We start from the raw sequence: 18,536 nt of genomic DNA on the forward strand, positions 1-18,536 counted from the left end.
ATGTGAAGCACACCAGGTTTATTGAAGTTTAGCAAGTGGCAAGACAATGTGCGAATGGTTATATGTGATATTGAGAGTACCTGAACAGTTATTACACATGGATTTCACTATGTGAGAGTAAGGTTGTAAACAAGGACCAAAACAAAATGAACACAAGGCGATTCGTCAGTGGTCAAATAGCAAATTACACTTTGTAGAGACGTTCTATGTAGTTATGGAGCAGAAAATTCATTTTTATTTCCATCTGACCTAATAAAAAAAAAATATCGTAACAATATATCATCTGAAACAAGTCTATTAAAAAGTGCAGCATTTAAAAATAAAATCATGGAAAATCCAGGGTGGTTAAAAACAACATATTCTATTTATTAGTGCTGTCACTAACATGAGTGTTCCAACAAGGATTTTAGCAGTAGTATAATTATTATACTATTATAATTAGTATAAAAAGTACTAATATCAGTAGTATTCAAAATCATCCCATTTAAATGAAATGATTGAAATTAGGGAAAAGAAGACATTGTACTGTGCACCAAAAAAATACTTTCCTTTATCCTGATATTGTGTAATACTTTTGGATATGGTTGCAGATCATAGCATTTAGATATTGTGGATTAGTAGATTTCCACTGAAGGTAACAAGGGTGTACGGCCCTACAAAAGGAAGCTGAGAGGTAAAGGTTTAAGACATCAGTAATAAAACGTTATGCAGTTGTTTTTCACAACTCAGAAATTTGAAATGTTGACGTGGAAAAAAAGAAAAGATATTTATCTTAGCTAATAAAATAGCTGTACAAACTTTCTTCTTGTTGATGCGTCAACAACCAACAACAAAACCAGACGGTTCTAAAAACAGATTAGTGGCTCATTTAAAATATTCCTCCGTCAATATTTCAGTTATACAGACATGCATCTATGGTCACACACTGAGACAGATTATACATTATTATAATATTGGCTACGGTTAATCAATAAAACGCACTAGGTGTGATCAGTTTAGGGCGTACTCCAAAGATCATTCAAATTAGATTCGGTGATCGATTTAATCCGCCAAATTCACGCTGTTAATTTATTTTTAAATGCTGTTTTTTCATGATCATTCCAAATGACTTGTAAAGACGACATTCACCCCGTCCCTGTAACTAACCTTTTCACTTTGTTTCCTAAAACCGTTGCACTGAAAATCTGATTAAAATGCGTAACAGTGGTTCATAATGGAAACTTGGGATTAATGATTTTAACGGCCGCGATCCATTGAACCCATGAAATGTGAAATCTAATGCAAATACGGCAACGCTGCTTCGTGTTACATTCGGTTTGGTGCTATGACGACAGCAGCGGCTGCCGTTCAGCCGCAGAGCTCTGAAAAATAAAACCAGTCACAAAAGTATCAACTAAAGTTGTTGAAAAACGTGTCTATTAGTTATAGTTACATATAGAACACATTCAGATAATAATATGCATTTAAGAACATTGTCACTAGAACATTATTTTATTATAAAAAATGTTTTATGCTCTTTTTCTACATGGCTGCCAGAGATAATATTATTATCTAATTTAATCGATTAGTTAATCCTCAGAATATTGCTAGTGAGTTAACAACAATTCGGCACTATTGGCTAAATGCGTCATTTTATCCAGCAGAAACAAATAGGTGTCCTCTGTTTTACATCTTTTAACTTCAATATCTTTGGATTTTGCACTGTTAGTCAAACAAAACACTTAATCATAAAATTCTCTGGACTAAAGAATGAATCCGTCAAAGAGACACATAATCAACAGATTGAACAATGAGGAAGGCAATCGTTATCTGACAAACCCATCAACGTCCATCTCAAACACTCACCTCGGGGACCTTCTGTCGACACATCAGGAACATGAAGACTCCTCCCAGGATGATGGCTAGACCAATAAACAGGAAGGGAATGTTCACCACCACGTTCTGCTGCACGATGATCTTATGCAGCTTCGCGGCAGACGCGTCATCAATGAGGGCGCTCTGAGGAGGTGAGAAATCGAGGTTCAGCACCACATGAAACACCGACAAAGAAAGGCTCTAGTGGGAGTTAAACACGGTTTCATGTCATTTATGACTGAAGGACGAGTTGCTGTCTTCGTACCTCGTTGAGATAAACCACAGGAATCAACACTGTCCTCGCATTTCCTGTTTCACTGAAAGAAAACGAGATTATTCGCCATGTTTTAATGAATGAATGGCAAAGAGACATGCAGGTCACCTTTACTGCACTACATTTCCAGGCCTACTGTTGTCGTATAGCATACGTTTCATTAGTCCACATAGAAGTAGTCCACTCGAGATCATATCAAGAATGTTTATTCCTTCCGATGCCAAGCGGACGCACAAACAAGTGTCCAAAAGTCCACTCACATTGATGATGGTGGCATGATTGCTTCACTGTCATCTCCTTGAAAACCCCTTCCGAGACTAAAACGGCTTCATTTCAGCCAACGTGGGGGACGGGAATGATGAGCAAATACCTGAAGCCGGGGATTTTCTCGACAAATACGTTGATCTGGAGCCGCTTCGCCGCTTGTACGATGATTCCTGTAAACTGCGAAAACAGAATCAAACTCTTACTCAGTCAGTGTGTTTGCATGATGGTATAATTAAAATCTTTGCTTGGTCGGACTATGCTATCTTTCGGGGCAAGTGCTATTATCCCAATATACATGGCGGTGAATAAATCGAATCATTGGCCGAAAGAATGTCATATCCGATTCGATAGGTGGCGCTGTTTTCATTACAACTAGTTGTGATACAGCCATTTGCGCTTGACCGCTTCACCACTACCAACAACAACAACATCAACATTACGAGAAACGTGGCGAGCGGAGAGCAAGGTGAAGCTACATCCCTCTACTATGTTTGCATGATGTTAATAGGAGCACAGCGAATGCGAATGGCGCTATCGGCTGATTTGATAACGGAGAGAAGACGCCGTCGGGATCTCAAGCATGCGCAAAGACGCAAAGTCCAGTTCATTATCCGGATCGGATCGCGTTATCCAGGGGTGTTAGTCGGATCGTAGTCGGGCCGCACATAGTCGGACAAAGGTGTTTACATGAAACGGATCATTCGATTTCAGTCCGACTAAGCCAGTTATTCGAATCCATGTAACCACGCTGACTGTTTGAGGGAAACTTAACAGCACTGATGCGTGTGCGGCTTCGCGCGCCACCTCACTAGAGAAAAGGAGTGACGTAAAGCACCCGTGCAAAGTAAGCTCTGCATTGAATGTGTCTTAGTAGTAGTTTTCTCAAGACTCAATAACTGGAACCAAATCCTTAGTTGCTAGTTGTGCGACAGTTTGATAGTGTACTCACTCACTCCACATTTTTTATTGATCTCATCTTGGATCGTAATTGTCAAAATGGTTGAAGTGCGTGTCCAAATAAAACCATCGTAATACTAATTCTACGTACGAGGGTCAACCAGATGTCAAGCCACGCGTTGTGCTCCTGGAAGTCCGCTTCTCTTTCTCTCCATATTTACCGCTCACTCCATCCAATTATCACAGTATTACTCATGATAAGAGCCGTCGGGGCTTATCTACGGTGACAGCTCCGTCCCACGTCTGCTTTAATCTTTAACTACTGTTCACCACTTCTTCCTGAGCCAGCGGCCACCACGCAGACAGAGTTCACCATCTGGTGGGAGACGGGAGTGGAACATGGTGCTCGTGTAAAGTGTTTTAGAATAAAACAAGTTTAATTAGGGGACTAGATATCATTTGAAGCTTTCTCATTTAACTGTTTTGAGAGAGAAAATACCAGACACGAATTATCTTTCTAAACATTAGTTTTATAAATATACAAGTATTTTCAAGACTTAAGAGTTGAAAGTCCTACCGGATTGATATCAATTACAGTCTGATGCTGCTCCTTCTGTGGCCTCATTCCAAATACGCCCTGAACATATTTCTCATCCGCCTGGTAGAAGTGTGGTGAAGACATGACGATGGGAGCTCCTGAGCACACAAAACGTTCAGTGAGCAGAGCAGATTCAGAGAAACAGCCGTCCTAAGTGACAGAATGAAATGTAATTCGGCCGTCCATGCGGAGCAGCTGCTTAATGCGCCTCCTACCTTGTTTACATGGGCTGACGTTCAGCACGCCGGAGCCCAGGCAATTTCCAATGGGGACACAGAAGCCTGCGTTGGCCGGGTTCACGGTGTGATTGGCAAAAACATCGCTGGGGGGACTGAAGCGATACGCGGGGATCCCCTTCACCGTCACGTCCTCCTCGTACACAGCGTACAGGGACCTTGTAAACAGAGTCAGATGCTGGTTGGTCTTTGCAGGCACGAATAGGTTCTGCACAACTTTAAGCGCCACAAAGCAGAGCGGTCTTTGCACACACTCTTACGGTAGTGCTGATTCAACATGTTACAGCCTGATGAACCATGGCGGTCTGTCAGGAAAATTAATAAATTAATGAATAAAAAATGAAAATGAATAGGCAGAGAACAAACCCCATCTAAAAGGTAAATAGAGCTCCCGCTCTTCTAACTATTTGGGACAAAATGAAACCTAGACCCATTTGAGCCCCGAAGAAATGAAGGAAAGAGAGAAACATTGAATGAGTTTGGGGTCACGTGTGACTGGGACTCATCTCACTCAATGCTTAATGCCTTTAAAGATCCACACGAGATTTGAGGAATGAGTGATTTGGTGAGCGGCGGCGAACATTTGCAGAGATCTCTAGCCTTCTAGCTGCATGGTGCTCGGTCGACCTACTCACCTGCACAGGTCAGAGGAGAACATGTAGAGAGTCTCATTCTTGGCGATGACGGGATGGAAAGATGCTCCATTGGTTCCGTTGATCATATTGCACTCATCAGACGTCCACCAACTCAGTGATCTGCACGCATAAACGCAAAAAATTGTATTGTTGCTTCGTGGTATTTTGTGAAAAAGCGTTTTTGAAACCCAGGACTGAGCCCTGAACCATTTGTGTGTTCGAGCTAGCTGGAAAGTCCAGTATGGAAGATCATTGTTGTAACTGACTGACAGACACAACAAAAGAGTCTGAAACAATTAGGCTTTAAAAGATAGACGATGATGAAAGTGTAACAGAGGAGATTAAGATTGGCGCGGCTCTGCGACAAGAAAAGCACTGATGAAGGACACACATTGAATGTGACTGGACAAAGGCAGGGGAGATGTCATCTAACTGGGGGGAGACAAGAATTGATTTATAAGCCTTTGTGGTGCTGATTCAATCACTTTGTGTAAACCAACTCACGTCCATTTAAACTGCAGGTAGTCCATGTGTCTCACTGATTGGATTTTCAGACACAGTTCTCATTCTTTTACTGTCATTTGTTTTTGGCTGCAGGGGCGTGGAGGCGGTTACCTGTCACCGTTCCACGTGTCCACTCTTGCAAAGTCCTGGTAGCTTTGGTGGCCAGTGAAGAAGACATATTGACCATCGTTGGAACCATTGTTCTGTAAAAAAAAACAAACTTAAACTTACCATAACTTTCTGTGAATATGATCAAACGTGCATGCAATGATCTTATACATTAGAAAGTCTTTATAACGCTGCATTAGAAAGCTTGAATCAGACCTTATGGAAGAGTCCGAACACATCATCCAAGTCAGGCTTTAGAGTTTTGAGAGCTTTGAGGAGGGCGTCTTCGTATCCCCACAGCAGCTCTCCCACCGTGTGGGTGCTGAACAAGCCCTCGTCGGCGGACCTCATGTAGGCGGCGATCAGATTGGCGATCAGCGGCTGGTCCTTGAATTGCTCCATCACCGTCTACCGGGAAAAAAACAGGACGAGTTGTGTAAAAAGCGGAGTGGCAGGAGTTCACATTGCAGTAGTAACCCTGCATATTATCAATCTCAGAAGGACAATAAAGGATTCACTATATTTGTACAACCGTAATAACAAAAATCACATCTATGTTGAGTCCAATATAATCCCATAACATTCCCACAACTACCTTGTTATTGCTTGTTATTACCAATAAAATAGATAAATAAAACTAGAGAATTCTAATACTAAGACTCAATAATGTATTATCCAACAATTGTAGAGGTTCATAGTGGTTCAATAGTTCATTTATCTGGCTTACCATTGCAGGAATATTGACCGTCCTGATGAGTTCACTCTCTGGACCTCGGGACATGTTAGGCTGAAAAATGTACGTCTTTGTGTTGACAGCCGCGACTTTAGTGCCATTATCCTGGAAGTCCACTTGCTCCATGGGCCGGTACTCTCTGTGCAGGACAATATAAATACTGGTTAATGTTGAAATAAGAAAACCGGAGAAAGTCCCTTGTTACAGTCCTCCAGCTTAATACTTTAGGAGCTGGAAATAAAAAGATGGAATTTATTATACACAAAGTATCTGCATCTCAGACTATTGTTATATAATTATAAAGTTCTGCATTGAAAATCCTATTGCTGGCTGAAATGTTGCAATTATGCAGGAAAGAGGTTTCATTCAAAGTCATTTCCCTTCTTGAATCTAATGTGACGTCTCCGAAGGTGAACCTCCACCATTTATGAATGTTTACGTCAGGAGGAAAGTAATAATTTATTAAGATCTCTACCAAAGCCGTGCTTTGATTCAACAAGTGTGTAGAAATATTACAGGGATAGTAGTAGAGAATACCATTCAACGTCTATCCTGTTCTATAAATCTTTGTAGAACGTGTATGCTTTGCTTTGTAGACATACATACTTACATTTTGTGATATAGTTTATTGGTAATTACATGCACATGTCATTTTTTAACACTGCCCTGCTTATCTCGAGGTCATTTCTTTGGGGTTCTAGATAAGCTACTCATCAGATCCTTTCTTGCTCAAAAGATGGAAGACTTTGTTTCCATTGTAAGATCCGCAATCCGTCGGTAGAGTTGACTGTGAAATAGTTGAATGAATTAACGTGGCGTCTGCAGTTTAATTCTATTCAAGTATGATAGTATGGAATCTCTATCGCAGCCATGTTTCCACCCACCCTGTGTTTTATTGAACTGAAGGGAGAGGAGCTCTTTATCCCTTCCCTTACTCACCTGTAAGTATACGGACCGATCTCCACCACAGCAGGCCTATCTCCATCCAGCACCTCCAGTGGGTTGGTCAGATTAAAGAAGTAAAACTGCATGTAAATAGGTGCCGGTGGGTTCTTCCAGGCCTCAAATGCCTCGGTACCATTCTTCAAAACGACTTCCTACGGAGGACAGAGCGGGAAATTACATTTACTGCAGGAAAAATGTGCAACTTCAGACAAACAGTTTCCTGCTGAGTAAGCTCTTCTCACATCATATGACAAAGGCAACATCCACATTTGGGTCAGTGGTCATGGTAACGTTATACCATTTAATTCAGATTAGGTAGGCGAAAGAGGTTTTAACGCAAGAATACATTCTCATGACTGTGCCATCTGCACAAAAGTTAACCTCCCACATTGATCACTGAAATAACATATAATCCCCGGTTTAGAAACACTTAATAACACTTAATAATAGTAATAATACAGGCCACACACACACACACACACACACACACACACACACACACACACACACACACACACACACACACACACACCACGCCCAAATGAGCTTTAGAGATCACGTTAGCCTGACGCTGGTTCACCGTAGCTAAATACCTGTTAATGTCACGTCTAATGAAATCGCTTTCCTAAATGTAAGTTATCAGTAAAACATTCAACCTCGTTGAAGCTTTTCTGGCGACTGTCTGGATCTTGAAACGTGACGTTAGCGGCCAAATTGGAAGCCAGCGGGCTGTGATCGCCGTTAGCATTTAATTAACGTTAGCCGTCCTCAGAATGTCTAACGTCACGCTATTTAGCGGTGATTTAACGATGACGTCGTTGTGAAGGTCGACCCAGAAAATGATGTTTACCTTTTCGACCAACGACTGGGTGAGGAGAGGAAACACGTTGGACAGGACCAAAACAATGCCCGAGATCAGAAGGAGGATAGAAAAAACTCCGATGCTGTAAATGCAACATGATTTGAGTTGCATGGTGACGCAGCAGAGTGAAATGTAACGGCAGCAGCTCTCAATGACACAAGCTACCGCCTGTGGGGGGCTGCTGTGTTTGTTTTGATGCCCCGGGAACCTTCTCGGTAGATCAAAGAGAAAGAGCCACTTCCGGAATGAGATCTTCACTGTTACTACTTCCGCTTTCGTAAACGGCCGCCTGGAGCGAGCGACCGTGATGATTACATGGATTTTCTTTTTAATGCCCGTTTAACGCAAAGTTGTGTTTGAAAATGTTCATATTCACTAGTGTATTAACATACATAACACAGTAGACTTCCGGTTATTTCCTCTTATATTAGCGGAAATTCAAAGGCCAAATGTACAAACAATATCTGTTTTGAATGTTATACTCTTTGTTTCTAATCGAATGACAATGACGTCATTACATCTCAGTATATAGGTCATGTTGACACATGCATTTACACACACACACACACACACACACACACTATATATATATATATATATATATATATATATATATATATATATATATATAATATTATTTAAATATTTGTGATAAAGGCTTTTTGAAATATGTGTGGAATGTGTGACACTTCTATTAGTACGTATTATTCACAATAAAGAACAACAGTGTAGTAGATAACCTCTCCACCAGGTGCCGCTGTCTTGACATCTACTAAAACTCAATGCCAGCGCTAACATTCTTTGTTAGTCTATGAACTAGAGTCATACCTGTTGAGTCAGAATATTGTATAAAGGGTGCCCACGCATTGGCTTAGCAGACTAACTTTCGAGACTCATTTTTATGTTATGTTGTTTTATGTTTATGTCTGATCATTTAGACAAATATATATATGCCAGTACAACCTGAATAGACGACCACAGACAGTTTTTAGACGATACTGAGGCTGACATGCTTTGAATACGTTTTCTAACCGTATGCTATTTTGTTCATCAGTGAAGTAGACCAGTCAGTATTATGATGATTATCATCAACAGCACAGCCGTGCAGCCCAGACACGTCCTCGCCTGCTTAAAGACGTTGCATTGCAAAGCTGTTGCGACAGATCATCAACACGACTTTTAGTTTTTGGCAGACTCTCTCAATCTTATCGAGGTGATGCACTCAGCTGTTACACGTAAGGACACTATGGACGCAATGAGCAAGCAGCTACACACAAACAACATTTCAGAAGTTCAAGACATCACAAAAACACACACTTCGGTAAGCGGACGATAGAGTAGTAGAGTGAGACGCGTTTTTATTATATTCCAACCGGCTGCACTCGAGCTGCGTGGGAAAGACCTTCCCCTTTAACCACAACGTGAATGGAGCACAATGGGCGAAAGGGGAGTGACGTCACTTTCCTCAAGCGGGCAACAGCTCTCGAGTCGAGTCCCGAGGAGCGACGGGCGGTGAATGCGTGCGGGCCGAGCCGGGCCAGTGTGTTCGGGGCGCACTGTTTTATTATTTCCCCCCCCCCTTACCCCTTTATGCATCCTCCTGTTCTCTCCCGCCTTTGAGATACTCCTCGTTGTTTCTTGTTTTTGTTTTGGGCACAAAAAGCGGTCGTGTTTGCTGAGTTCGTGTGACGTGTGCAGCCCTCGCGCGGCTGGTTACCGGGGTAAGTGTGTCCAGGGATTTCCCATCATGTAACCTTCTTTAAAAAAAAGTCTCACAACTGTCTGTCCGAAGGAAATAAAACACCATTGAGCCAGTGGTTTAACTTAATATTGCTGTCTAACCGCGAGACAGAGCGTTTGTTGGACATTCTTTTATTTTGTAAACCAGCTCTCTTGTGTTTTTCAGCCCATTTTACGCTGAAGGGCTGCTGGTATTTCACACAACGAGATGATTTGCATGTGGCAGGCAAATGTATGTTAATCTCGTTGGCTTGAATGCTGCCGAGACAAGGCTGTCCTTAATGCACCAACCTGCTGATAAAACCACAGACCACTTCAGTATGTGAGTCTCTTGAAAATCCGAACAACCCTTTCGAACTTCTGCTTTGTGTCTGCAAAATCCGTATGAATGCGTTCATTGTCTGAATATTAATCCACCGGGACAAAGTTTTCATTGCGAGCAGCCTCAAGTTGCTTGTTCTCTTTGGTTTGAAATCCAAGCAGACACAGGGGGAAATAATAACAATAATAATGAAGGGAGTGAGTAGACTAATCTTGGAACTGGAATGCTATTTAAATATTTTGGGGAGTAAATCCCTCGAGTAGGTCATTTCATGCATGGAAAATGCTGAAATTGCCAGAGGCGGTCAAGGCACAAACACGCAGTCACCAGACATCTCCAAGGGTTCTGTGGTGATTTATATGATCCTCATAGGAAACAATACAGAGCCGGAAGCCATTGCCAAAAAAACAGGTTCAAATTGGTATAGAAAGGGAATCGATGAATGTAAGAGTGCTTCAGACCTTTGACGGATCAAATGCAGAGGTGCTTTAACCTGGATATTCATTACGACCACTTGCTTTTGACAGAGTCCAAGCGGTTGATTTCTAGAGGGTGTGGAGGTTCGCCACAATAAATCCCTGCTGCACATTTGCACCTCAAATCGACTGCAACCCCCGCGTACGTACGCCGCATAAATCCCCTGGTTTAGACGTCCAGAAACGCAACATCGCGTGAATGTGAAACCGGAGGCGAGCGATCACTCGTGGTGAGTCTAAACATCTGTCTTCTGTCTCCACAGCCTTGACTGAGTGACTGCATGGACCGGACTGAACATGAAGAGCCTCAAAGCCAAGTTTAGAAAAACTGATGTGAGTACTCATAACAGTTGTTCACACAACCGTGTGCGCACACGTGTACGTTGCCGTTGAGTCAGTGTCTGTGCATTTATGCCTTGAGCGGTTGCGGATGATTTATGGCAGGTTTTTCCTCAGCATCCCACTGCTTATTGATATCTAGGTGTTCAAGAAAAATAAGGCTAGCAAAATAAAACAAATTTTAATCATAATGTCGGCGTAATCCATTTAGGGCTTCTTCTACATGCTCTTGTAAACAGAAAAAACAACAACATGTGAGCTGTGATTGCCGGTGTCATGGGAACCGAGATCTTTACACAGGCGTGTTTAGTCACGTTGGAAGGTGACCCGCGTGTTTCTTCCTACGTAGACCACAAACCTCCACAGATACTCTGACTTGTCAGTGCTCCTCACGAGGAGTCGATCCCGCGGGATGTGATTCACTCTTTAGGGAGGAGTTCCCGTGTGTGGGTTCAGTCTGTCGTGCGGTCGCAGTCCAAGATACTCTCCGATCACAGGAAGCGAGGCGTCTCCGCAGCGTCTGACTCGTCTGTTGTCACGGTGACCGTAAGGACAAACGGCACACGGGGGAAGAAGCTGGGAGGGTTGGGCTGAATGGGATGTGCGTTCTATGGGACGAGGGGAGTTTCAGAAGTAGAGCAGTTGGTGAGCGGTCCGAAGGAAGGATGCGTTGGGAAGGTCCATAAAACTGAGAGTGTGACCCGTTAAGTGTCACGCTCCGTCCAGGAGAAGAATTAGGTGGAGTACATCCCTGCTTTTACTCAATTATAGCCCCAATGCACTTTGAAATGTGGATTTAAAGCTCTTTAGAAGGAAAACAGAGAGGGGGGGAAATCAAAAATTAATCTCAAATGTGTGATTTGAGTCTTTAACAACCTGCAATTTCTTTACACAGATCTACAGCCTAATTAGTAAGTTATTGCAAATTCAGTCACCTATGTGGAGGGTGGGGGGGACAATAGCGTCCATTGTTTGAGAAAATGTCAAGTCCCAAATTGGGCAGCAGGGTCACAGCGGTTCCTCCTCGGTGCATAACGTGGTCCCACCTTTGTTTACCCGGTGTTCACCGGGGGGGGGGGGGGAGCTGTTGTCCCACCGAGAGCTGCGGGCTCTTTGGGATTCATGCAAAGCGCTGGTCGTCATCTCTGAAATAGCCGGTCTCGTAGGCGGCCTGAGAGATAAAGGGAAGCGCGGTGGATGCGCGTGTTGCTTGGAAACGGCAGCGAAGGCCTCCGCGGTCAGGAGTGTCTTTGCAGCACTCACACCCACACTCATTATCGAGCGCTGATAGATCCGGCCTCCAGTTATTTTTTCGGTTCATCTATTCGTTTGAATAAATCCATGTTTATTATGGCATTGATATGATGCTGTTTTGGGGAAAGGAAACAATTGAGCCGTTATATACAAACACTTTGATTAATGTTCCAGCATCATATAACACAAGGACCGTAATGGGGCTTTGTCGTTTTGCTATAGAGGAGTTAAATAACTTAAAAACGTAATGCAGGTCCTGGGTAAAGTCAGTACTAGTAGCCACATCATTAAAACAAACTGTCATGTTTCACAGGCCAGCATGTTTATCCCCTGAGCCAATAATCATTCCATTGCTGTTTATAAAAACTCTGAACAACCATAATAGAAAGGAAATATTTCTCTGGTTCTATTTTAGGCTTTATGTTTCAGTGACTGATTTCTCAGGAATGCCCCCCCCCCTCTCCCCTGAACCCCAAACGGGCCTGTAATTTTCCTGACAAAATAACATTTCCAGGTAATGTGTAATGGAATCTTTGGTTGAATGTCAAATCTTTTCTAAATGCTTCCCTTTGAATGTTCTCCATAAGCTCACTTCGGTTTGATACAGGCGGTAAGAGGACCAGGAGATAATAAAACCCTGACGATGTCATTTTTCAAATTCCTCCATGCTTCGCCATTTAAAAAAAGGGCGGCGCTGATTTTGCAAACTGAGCTGCAAGAAATTGCAGAACTGATTAAAACCTTAAAAAAAAACATCTTCAAGTTCCAATGTGGTGCAGTCGCGGAGCCATGAATGATATCTTGGGGTGTGAATAAGTCAATATACAGTCATGATGATAAAGTTCACAGTGTGTGTGTGTGTGTGTGTGTGCGTGCTTCATCTCACACCCCATTGCAGATTGTGCGTAATACCGCCAGTAATGAACGACTCAACGTCCTAATAACACATTTTACACGTCACTTTTCATCATAGTTTGTAACTTTATTGCTTTTTCCTCATGGTTTAGATGCTAGTTTTCTTCTTCATTGTTCTGGTTGTATAAGTTATTGTTTTTCTTCTTCTTTTGAGCTTGTGTATCCATTCTTTTTATCCCGTTTGATGCCTGGCTTCACGCCGACCGCCAACATTAAAAGTTGTGTGTAACAAATGTTAATCTAACTCCGGCATGTTAGTTGTTATGCTTCATGCAGTGCGGCGCCGTAATATTGATTAGGTCCTATTCTCCACCGTGGCTTTAAGAGCTATTTTACCTTTCATCTCTAATTGTTATCTAAATCTGTTTGGGAGCAAATATACCGCGTGAACTGGCTTAAACCTCCAGAGCCGAGCTGAGGCAGCAGAATGTGAAGTGGCTGGACTTTTACTAACGCTGCATTGTGAGGTGAAGAAGTGTGAAAATGCCACTTAAGTATATATTATATACATAAGGGCTTTATTGCTGCAAGAAAAAATATTAACTTCAAACAGAGGGAGTGACTTTCCTCTCAGATCATGCAGGAATAGTGATAACTATTTATGTCTGTCTGCACTGGAATCATTGTGGCAGTGCTTTTTTTTTTTTTTTCAACATTCAATTGGTCAGAATTCCGTCCATGCCAGTGTTTCTTTATCAGCGGGTCTGTAAGTTATGCAAGGTCAAACTGTGTGTGTTGAAATGTTAGCATTTCGCTCCGCTGGACTCCGTGTCTGCTCTCGAGTGTTGTTTCTGCGTCGGCTTGAATATGTATTTGGAATACATCACTGGCATTCTGGGGATTCTTCTGTAGATCAGCTAAGTGCATTAAACAAACCGTCTGTATAACGAGTGTTTAAGACGAGCAGACGCCTGTGACGGGGTTTCTGGGAATGGGGCTGGCGATCCGCCACAGAAAGATTTACAGGCATTCGGCCACGTCGGAAGTATCTGCTGTAAGAGACGGTTCTGCTGTGATCCACAACTGTTAATCGTAGTGTTCCTGTCCGTAGTGCTCAAAGCGGGCCTCACCAGCGTGATGGTCCGACTACATTTGGACTAAGGTTTAGCGAGGTTTGGTTTGTCGTGACTTCAGATACTTCAACGAAAATGTCAACATTATGATTTAAATCATGAGCCATCGGATAAAAGAGAAGGTTGAGCTTTAATTTGAGCTTTTGGTACTTTTCAACACTCAACGCTACGGGCACACTTGGGTGGAGAACCAAAGAGGGAGAAGTTATTGTGCTTTGAGAAGTCTTCTCTGTGGTGCCGCAAAAACAACATAAAACCAACCCATTGTATAAAAGATACCGCACTCCCAACATAATACACTCCTCTTAAACAACCTCCATCGTAGTGAAATCAGTCATGTGTAGTTAGTTTGAGAAATCTTAATTAAACGTGGTGATGTGCGCGGACCCTTTGAGGCCTCGTTAGCGACGGCGTCCCTGCTGTTTTGAGCAGAGCTGGAACAAATTAGTTAATTTGTTATCTTTCTCTCGGACCCCCACGACCATCCCCCCCCGCCCCCCCCCCCCCAAGCACAGTGCTCACCGGCTGTGCTGTTGTGCGCACACACTTGCACACTCTGCGCGATTCAGCGTGTGAGTGCGCGTATTTTATTGTTCACAGTGGTTCGAGTGTTAAACCCAGCCAGCGCCTCATACTGTCACATTACTTAAACTTGCTCCCCCAGCCGGTAGACTAAGCAGGATTACTCAAGGCTTTCTCACACACACACACACACACACACGCTTTCCCACCCATGTGCATAGACCAGGATCCACAGCATACGGACACACACGCCCTTCCCTTCCCATCCCGTCTCTGTCTAATTGAGGTGTGGATTATGCCGTCTGCTCTCACTCAACACAGCTGTTTCACGGCTTCAATTCATCTAAGCTCCTCGGCACGTTTTACTTTTTTGTTTTCATTTTTGTGACTTATTATTAATAAAATGGAAGGAAGGAAGTCCTTATTATGAGACGTATGAAATGTGTCCGCCCTAACGCATGCTGATCATCTGAAGGCATTTCCAAAAATGTTCAAAAACCATAGCTGCCCTCCTCCTTGGCACATCGAGGATAAAATGTTCCACCCTCCTTTTTCCATGAGAGTAGAAACCATACTTTCCCAAAATAAAACATTCTATAGCAGCACAACAATGCAGCATCCTTTCAATTATAGAATGATGAACACACTTTATTTCTAAGTGCCATACATGGTTGTAACCACGGTGATAACTTTTCAGGACAGGAAGGCTTTCTTTTAACCGAAGCCCAGCTACTTGGCTCAGTTTGGGTTGGCCCAGTCCGACTCGGTTTGGCATGGAATGGTTGGGCGTAGTAAAGTGGTATTAGCGCTGATGGGGAGGGTAAAACCTCCGGGACATCCGAGTATTAATGTGTGTGTCTGAAGTACAGCACTATTGCCTTGTCTTATTTCATAATTCATTTAATCATTGCGATCGTCAAACAGGCGGCGACCAACCAGCCGAAACACGAGCGCGTCACGCAGCGGCTGAAGTGTGAAGCGCAAACTATTTGTCAGTAAGTCGTTCAACAAAAAACATTTTTGGGTGATCGATGTGAGCGGAAAGTAAACGTCGTCTTGCCAAATTGTATTTTTGACACCTTCCTTTAAGCGGCTCGCTAACAGAACCGGAGCAAACTGGCAGGCTCACCCTATAGTTACTGTATAATCACCCTCTGTGCTTCTTCTCCTCAAGCTATCGATTTCCATCCCAAGGGCCTCTTAATGTAACCCCCCCTACCCCCCATACACAGTAAATGTAGTTTAACTGGATCGTAGGTGAAACAGAGGAAACGGGTCCAGTTAAGGCAGAACCTGCACACCTGGGACCGTCTCATCGCCTGTGCACATGAACTACAGAAGGACAGTCAGAGAAGCTGCTCGTCAGCAAACACACAAAGCCCCCGGGAGGTGGAGGAGGTGGAGAAGGGGGCAGACGGGTGTGATCCGCGTGTTCGTGCATGCGTTTGTGTGCTCGTTTCGTGTGTGGGTGTGTGTTTGTGCGTTTGCACGCGGCCTTGTTTGATCGCCGGCGAGAGGATGCGATGCCGTTCTGCTGCTCGACGTTCATATTAACGGCGGTATGTTCGTGAAGATGTGTGGGGACTCGCGAGACCGGCGCCGAATGACACGTAGACAAAGTAATGGTTTGGGACGAAAAGCCGACGAGGGGAGTTGAAAGCTTGCAGAAAAGAGGGAGGGGTTGTGAAGAACGATAAGCAACAGATGAAGGGACAGTGAGGAAGGAGAAGGAGATGAATGGACATGGAGGGTTGGGTGAGTTGCAGAGGAAACCCTGTACGAGCGGGAAGGTCAGTCCGGCCCCGGTCGGGTTGAGGCGGGTTGTTTGGTTTGGCCTGCGCCGAACAACTGGAACAATATTAATCCTAGGAGATGGATGGAAGGAAGGTTAGTCTCAGTTCACTTTAAAAAAAAAAAAAAAGAAAGAAAAGGAACCCATGAGAACTCTCCTCCATGAGAGACCATTGCACTACTTGATACGTGGTGTTCCTCCTCGCAAACGCTTGTGTCTTTTAGTTCAGTCCGATGATTTAATTCACAGAAGACTGAGGGTTTTATGGGCGAGACTTTAAAGTGGAGTTGCCAGACAGACGCTCTTTTCCTGTTGCACTAAAGTTTGTCCCCGGAGCACCACAGACGGCTCGGAGAGATAAATCTATTTTAGTTTGACTCTACTTTGACTCCTCGCACATACTCTAAATGCGGACTGAAGCTGAGGGTTGCCGTATATTTTTGCCCTACTCCCTCGGCTTTATGAGCACACATCCAGCGCAATGAGCCTGGTCGCTTTCCAAGTCCACCAGTGTTTATTTATAGGCCAGGAAAGGCTACTTCTATCAGGGGGAAGTGTTGCACGAAGGCTATTCGCTTCTTTTTCTTTACTGGAAGTTTACTTGTCTCACGCTGGTCGTCAACGTCCTTCCATGAAAACAGACGTATCGAAATGTGTTGTTCCAGCGCGCGAGGAGCTGGTTCCTGTGAGGCAGCCTGTTATCGACTCGCAGCTCGGTTCCTCGCCGTCTTCCTGTAACGCCACTGCGTTGTTTATGAGAGGAGCAAAATCATTCAAACAAGAAGTCATTAGAAAGGGAAACTGACGGATGACACACGCTGACGGTTTTGTTTAAGTCATCAGCGAGAGACAGAGAGAAAGAGAGGAACTTTTTATTTGGTTCATCAGTTAAAAGATGGTTTGCATCCCAGTGGAGTCGAGCGCTGCTGTTGAATCTGTCATTAGATTTCCCATAGGAGGAAATCTATCAACATGTAGAAGTCTTCTTACAGAGCGAAGTACATCGTCATGTGAAGCATCAAACACCCGGGTCTCCTATCCCGCGGCTCATTGCCGGGTTGTGGGTAAAACGTAAAACGCACGTGATCACACGTGATCCGAAGCAGAAACGCACGGCTGGATCTCTCATCAGGAGAGCAACCATCTGGTCTTTGTTTACCAGTTCTACTTACTCTCTCATTCGGGTCTTTAGTTTCAATGTCTAGTAAACTATTGCGTGCGTGCTTGCGCCCTACAGGGGGCAGAGAGCGGTTTCGTCTGTGGCCCGAAGGAAAGAATCTATTGTTTGAGGACATCTGAGCGTCTGCCTTGTCGCCGTTGAGGGGTTGAAAGTTGACGGCCAGTGCGGATCAAAGGGCACAGATATCGTTCTATGCGTCAATCGTCCCGTCGACGTTTCTTTTCCTTTTCTTTGTTCGGTTACGTTGTTCACTCTCCTCTCCATCCTGTCCGCATACACCCGTCTCGTCAGCAATGATGACCTTGGAACTTGTACATATGTTATTCCCCGCCGCATCGCTTACCCCTGCATTCATTTGGCTCCGTCATGTCTGCATGTAATCCCACAGACGGCTTAATTCTCATCTTGTTGTGTGGTGGATTGGAGGAGATGCTGCAGTGTGGTCGTGTTCAGTCACCTCCTGAGAAGGAAGGACTTTAGCACAGTTACCCTGTTTTCTACATGCCTAAGCATTTCATATTCTTTCTCACCGGCTCTCTTATCTTGTTTTTCTTATCGATCTTGCTCAGTCTGTCTCTCCCATACTTCTGTCCCGAGCGATAGATTGCTGACAATTACGGCCCGGATTGCCATGAATATTGTCACGGTTATTTTTAATGCCCAAAGGACCCGTGACGTCGGATCAAATCCCCCGTGAACAACATCACTAGTCCTGGTTTTGCCATCTTCGCATTTCCTCAGTTTTTTTTAATTTCTTTTTCAGCGTCACCGGAGTTCATATAATAATAATAATAATAATAATATTAATAATAACAAGCTTTTTGTGCCTTTTTGACATAACTAACACATGTGGATGTGGGGCAGCTGTATCATCCGTTTAGTGAAGGCCAAAAGGACTTCCCCCGAAAATCAAAGAGCAACAAACGCCTTTTATCTGTCGATCTATAAACATGTTCTTTTGTCTGTTTTAGGAAGGAAATACTAAAGGTTTACAAAAGTAAACGTTTTTT

The 18,536-nt window shown here is 43.6% G+C and overlaps 2 protein-coding genes across 9 annotated transcripts in view; one reads left to right on the forward strand and one right to left on the reverse strand.

Moving 5' to 3' along the window:
* Positions 1 to 3: 3 nt before the first annotated feature.
* scarb2c (scavenger receptor class B, member 2c) lies at positions 4 to 8,173 on the reverse strand. The gene is made up of 12 exons (XM_040198407.2): positions 7,902 to 8,173; positions 7,046 to 7,203; positions 6,101 to 6,245; positions 5,590 to 5,781; positions 5,377 to 5,468; positions 4,762 to 4,881; positions 4,106 to 4,284; positions 3,870 to 3,988; positions 2,499 to 2,572; positions 2,120 to 2,171; positions 1,846 to 1,998; positions 4 to 1,361 (listed from the first exon to the last, which is right to left on the reverse strand). The coding sequence occupies exons 1-12, from the start codon at positions 8,022 to 8,024 to the stop codon at positions 1,323 to 1,325; spliced, it is 1,446 nt and encodes a 481-aa protein (XP_040054341.1). The 5' UTR covers positions 8,025 to 8,173; the 3' UTR covers positions 4 to 1,322.
* Positions 8,174 to 9,105: 932 nt separating this feature from the next.
* The window catches only part of rai14 (retinoic acid induced 14), a 28,977-nt gene continuing 19,546 nt past the window's right edge, over positions 9,106 to 18,536 (forward strand). For 2 of the 8 annotated variants that reach the window (XM_040198337.2, XM_078087879.1), the window contains exons 1-2: positions 9,358 to 9,634; positions 10,715 to 10,784. In XM_040198337.2, coding sequence (XP_040054271.2) covers positions 10,749 to 10,784 — 36 coding nt within the window. In that variant the 5' untranslated portion in view covers positions 9,358 to 9,634; positions 10,715 to 10,748. Of the gene's footprint in view, positions 9,635 to 10,502; positions 10,594 to 10,714; positions 10,785 to 16,268; positions 16,442 to 18,536 lie in introns of those variants that run through there. The other 6 variants (XM_040198338.2, XM_078087880.1, XM_040198339.2 and 3 more) reach the window with 6 other exon arrangements.

Source organism: Gasterosteus aculeatus, chromosome 14, assembly GCF_964276395.1.
Source record: "Gasterosteus aculeatus chromosome 14, fGasAcu3.hap1.1, whole genome shotgun sequence".
In the NCBI taxonomy this organism is placed as follows: domain Eukaryota; kingdom Metazoa; phylum Chordata; class Actinopteri; order Perciformes; family Gasterosteidae; genus Gasterosteus; species Gasterosteus aculeatus.

Excerpts from the sequence above, each read along its gene's own strand:
- scarb2c (XM_040198407.2), bottom strand. The coding sequence starts at position 8,024 with ATGCAACTCAAATCATGTTGCATTTACAGCATCGGAGTTTTTTCTATC. Across the intron at positions 5,469-5,589 it reads TGTTCGGACTCTTCCATAAG|AACAATGGTTCCAACGATGG; the intron begins GTCTGATTCAAG and ends TTTTTTTTACAG. Across the intron at positions 1,999-2,119 it reads CTGTGGTTTATCTCAACGAG|AGCGCCCTCATTGATGACGC; the intron begins GTACGAAGACAG and ends TCACCTCCTCAG.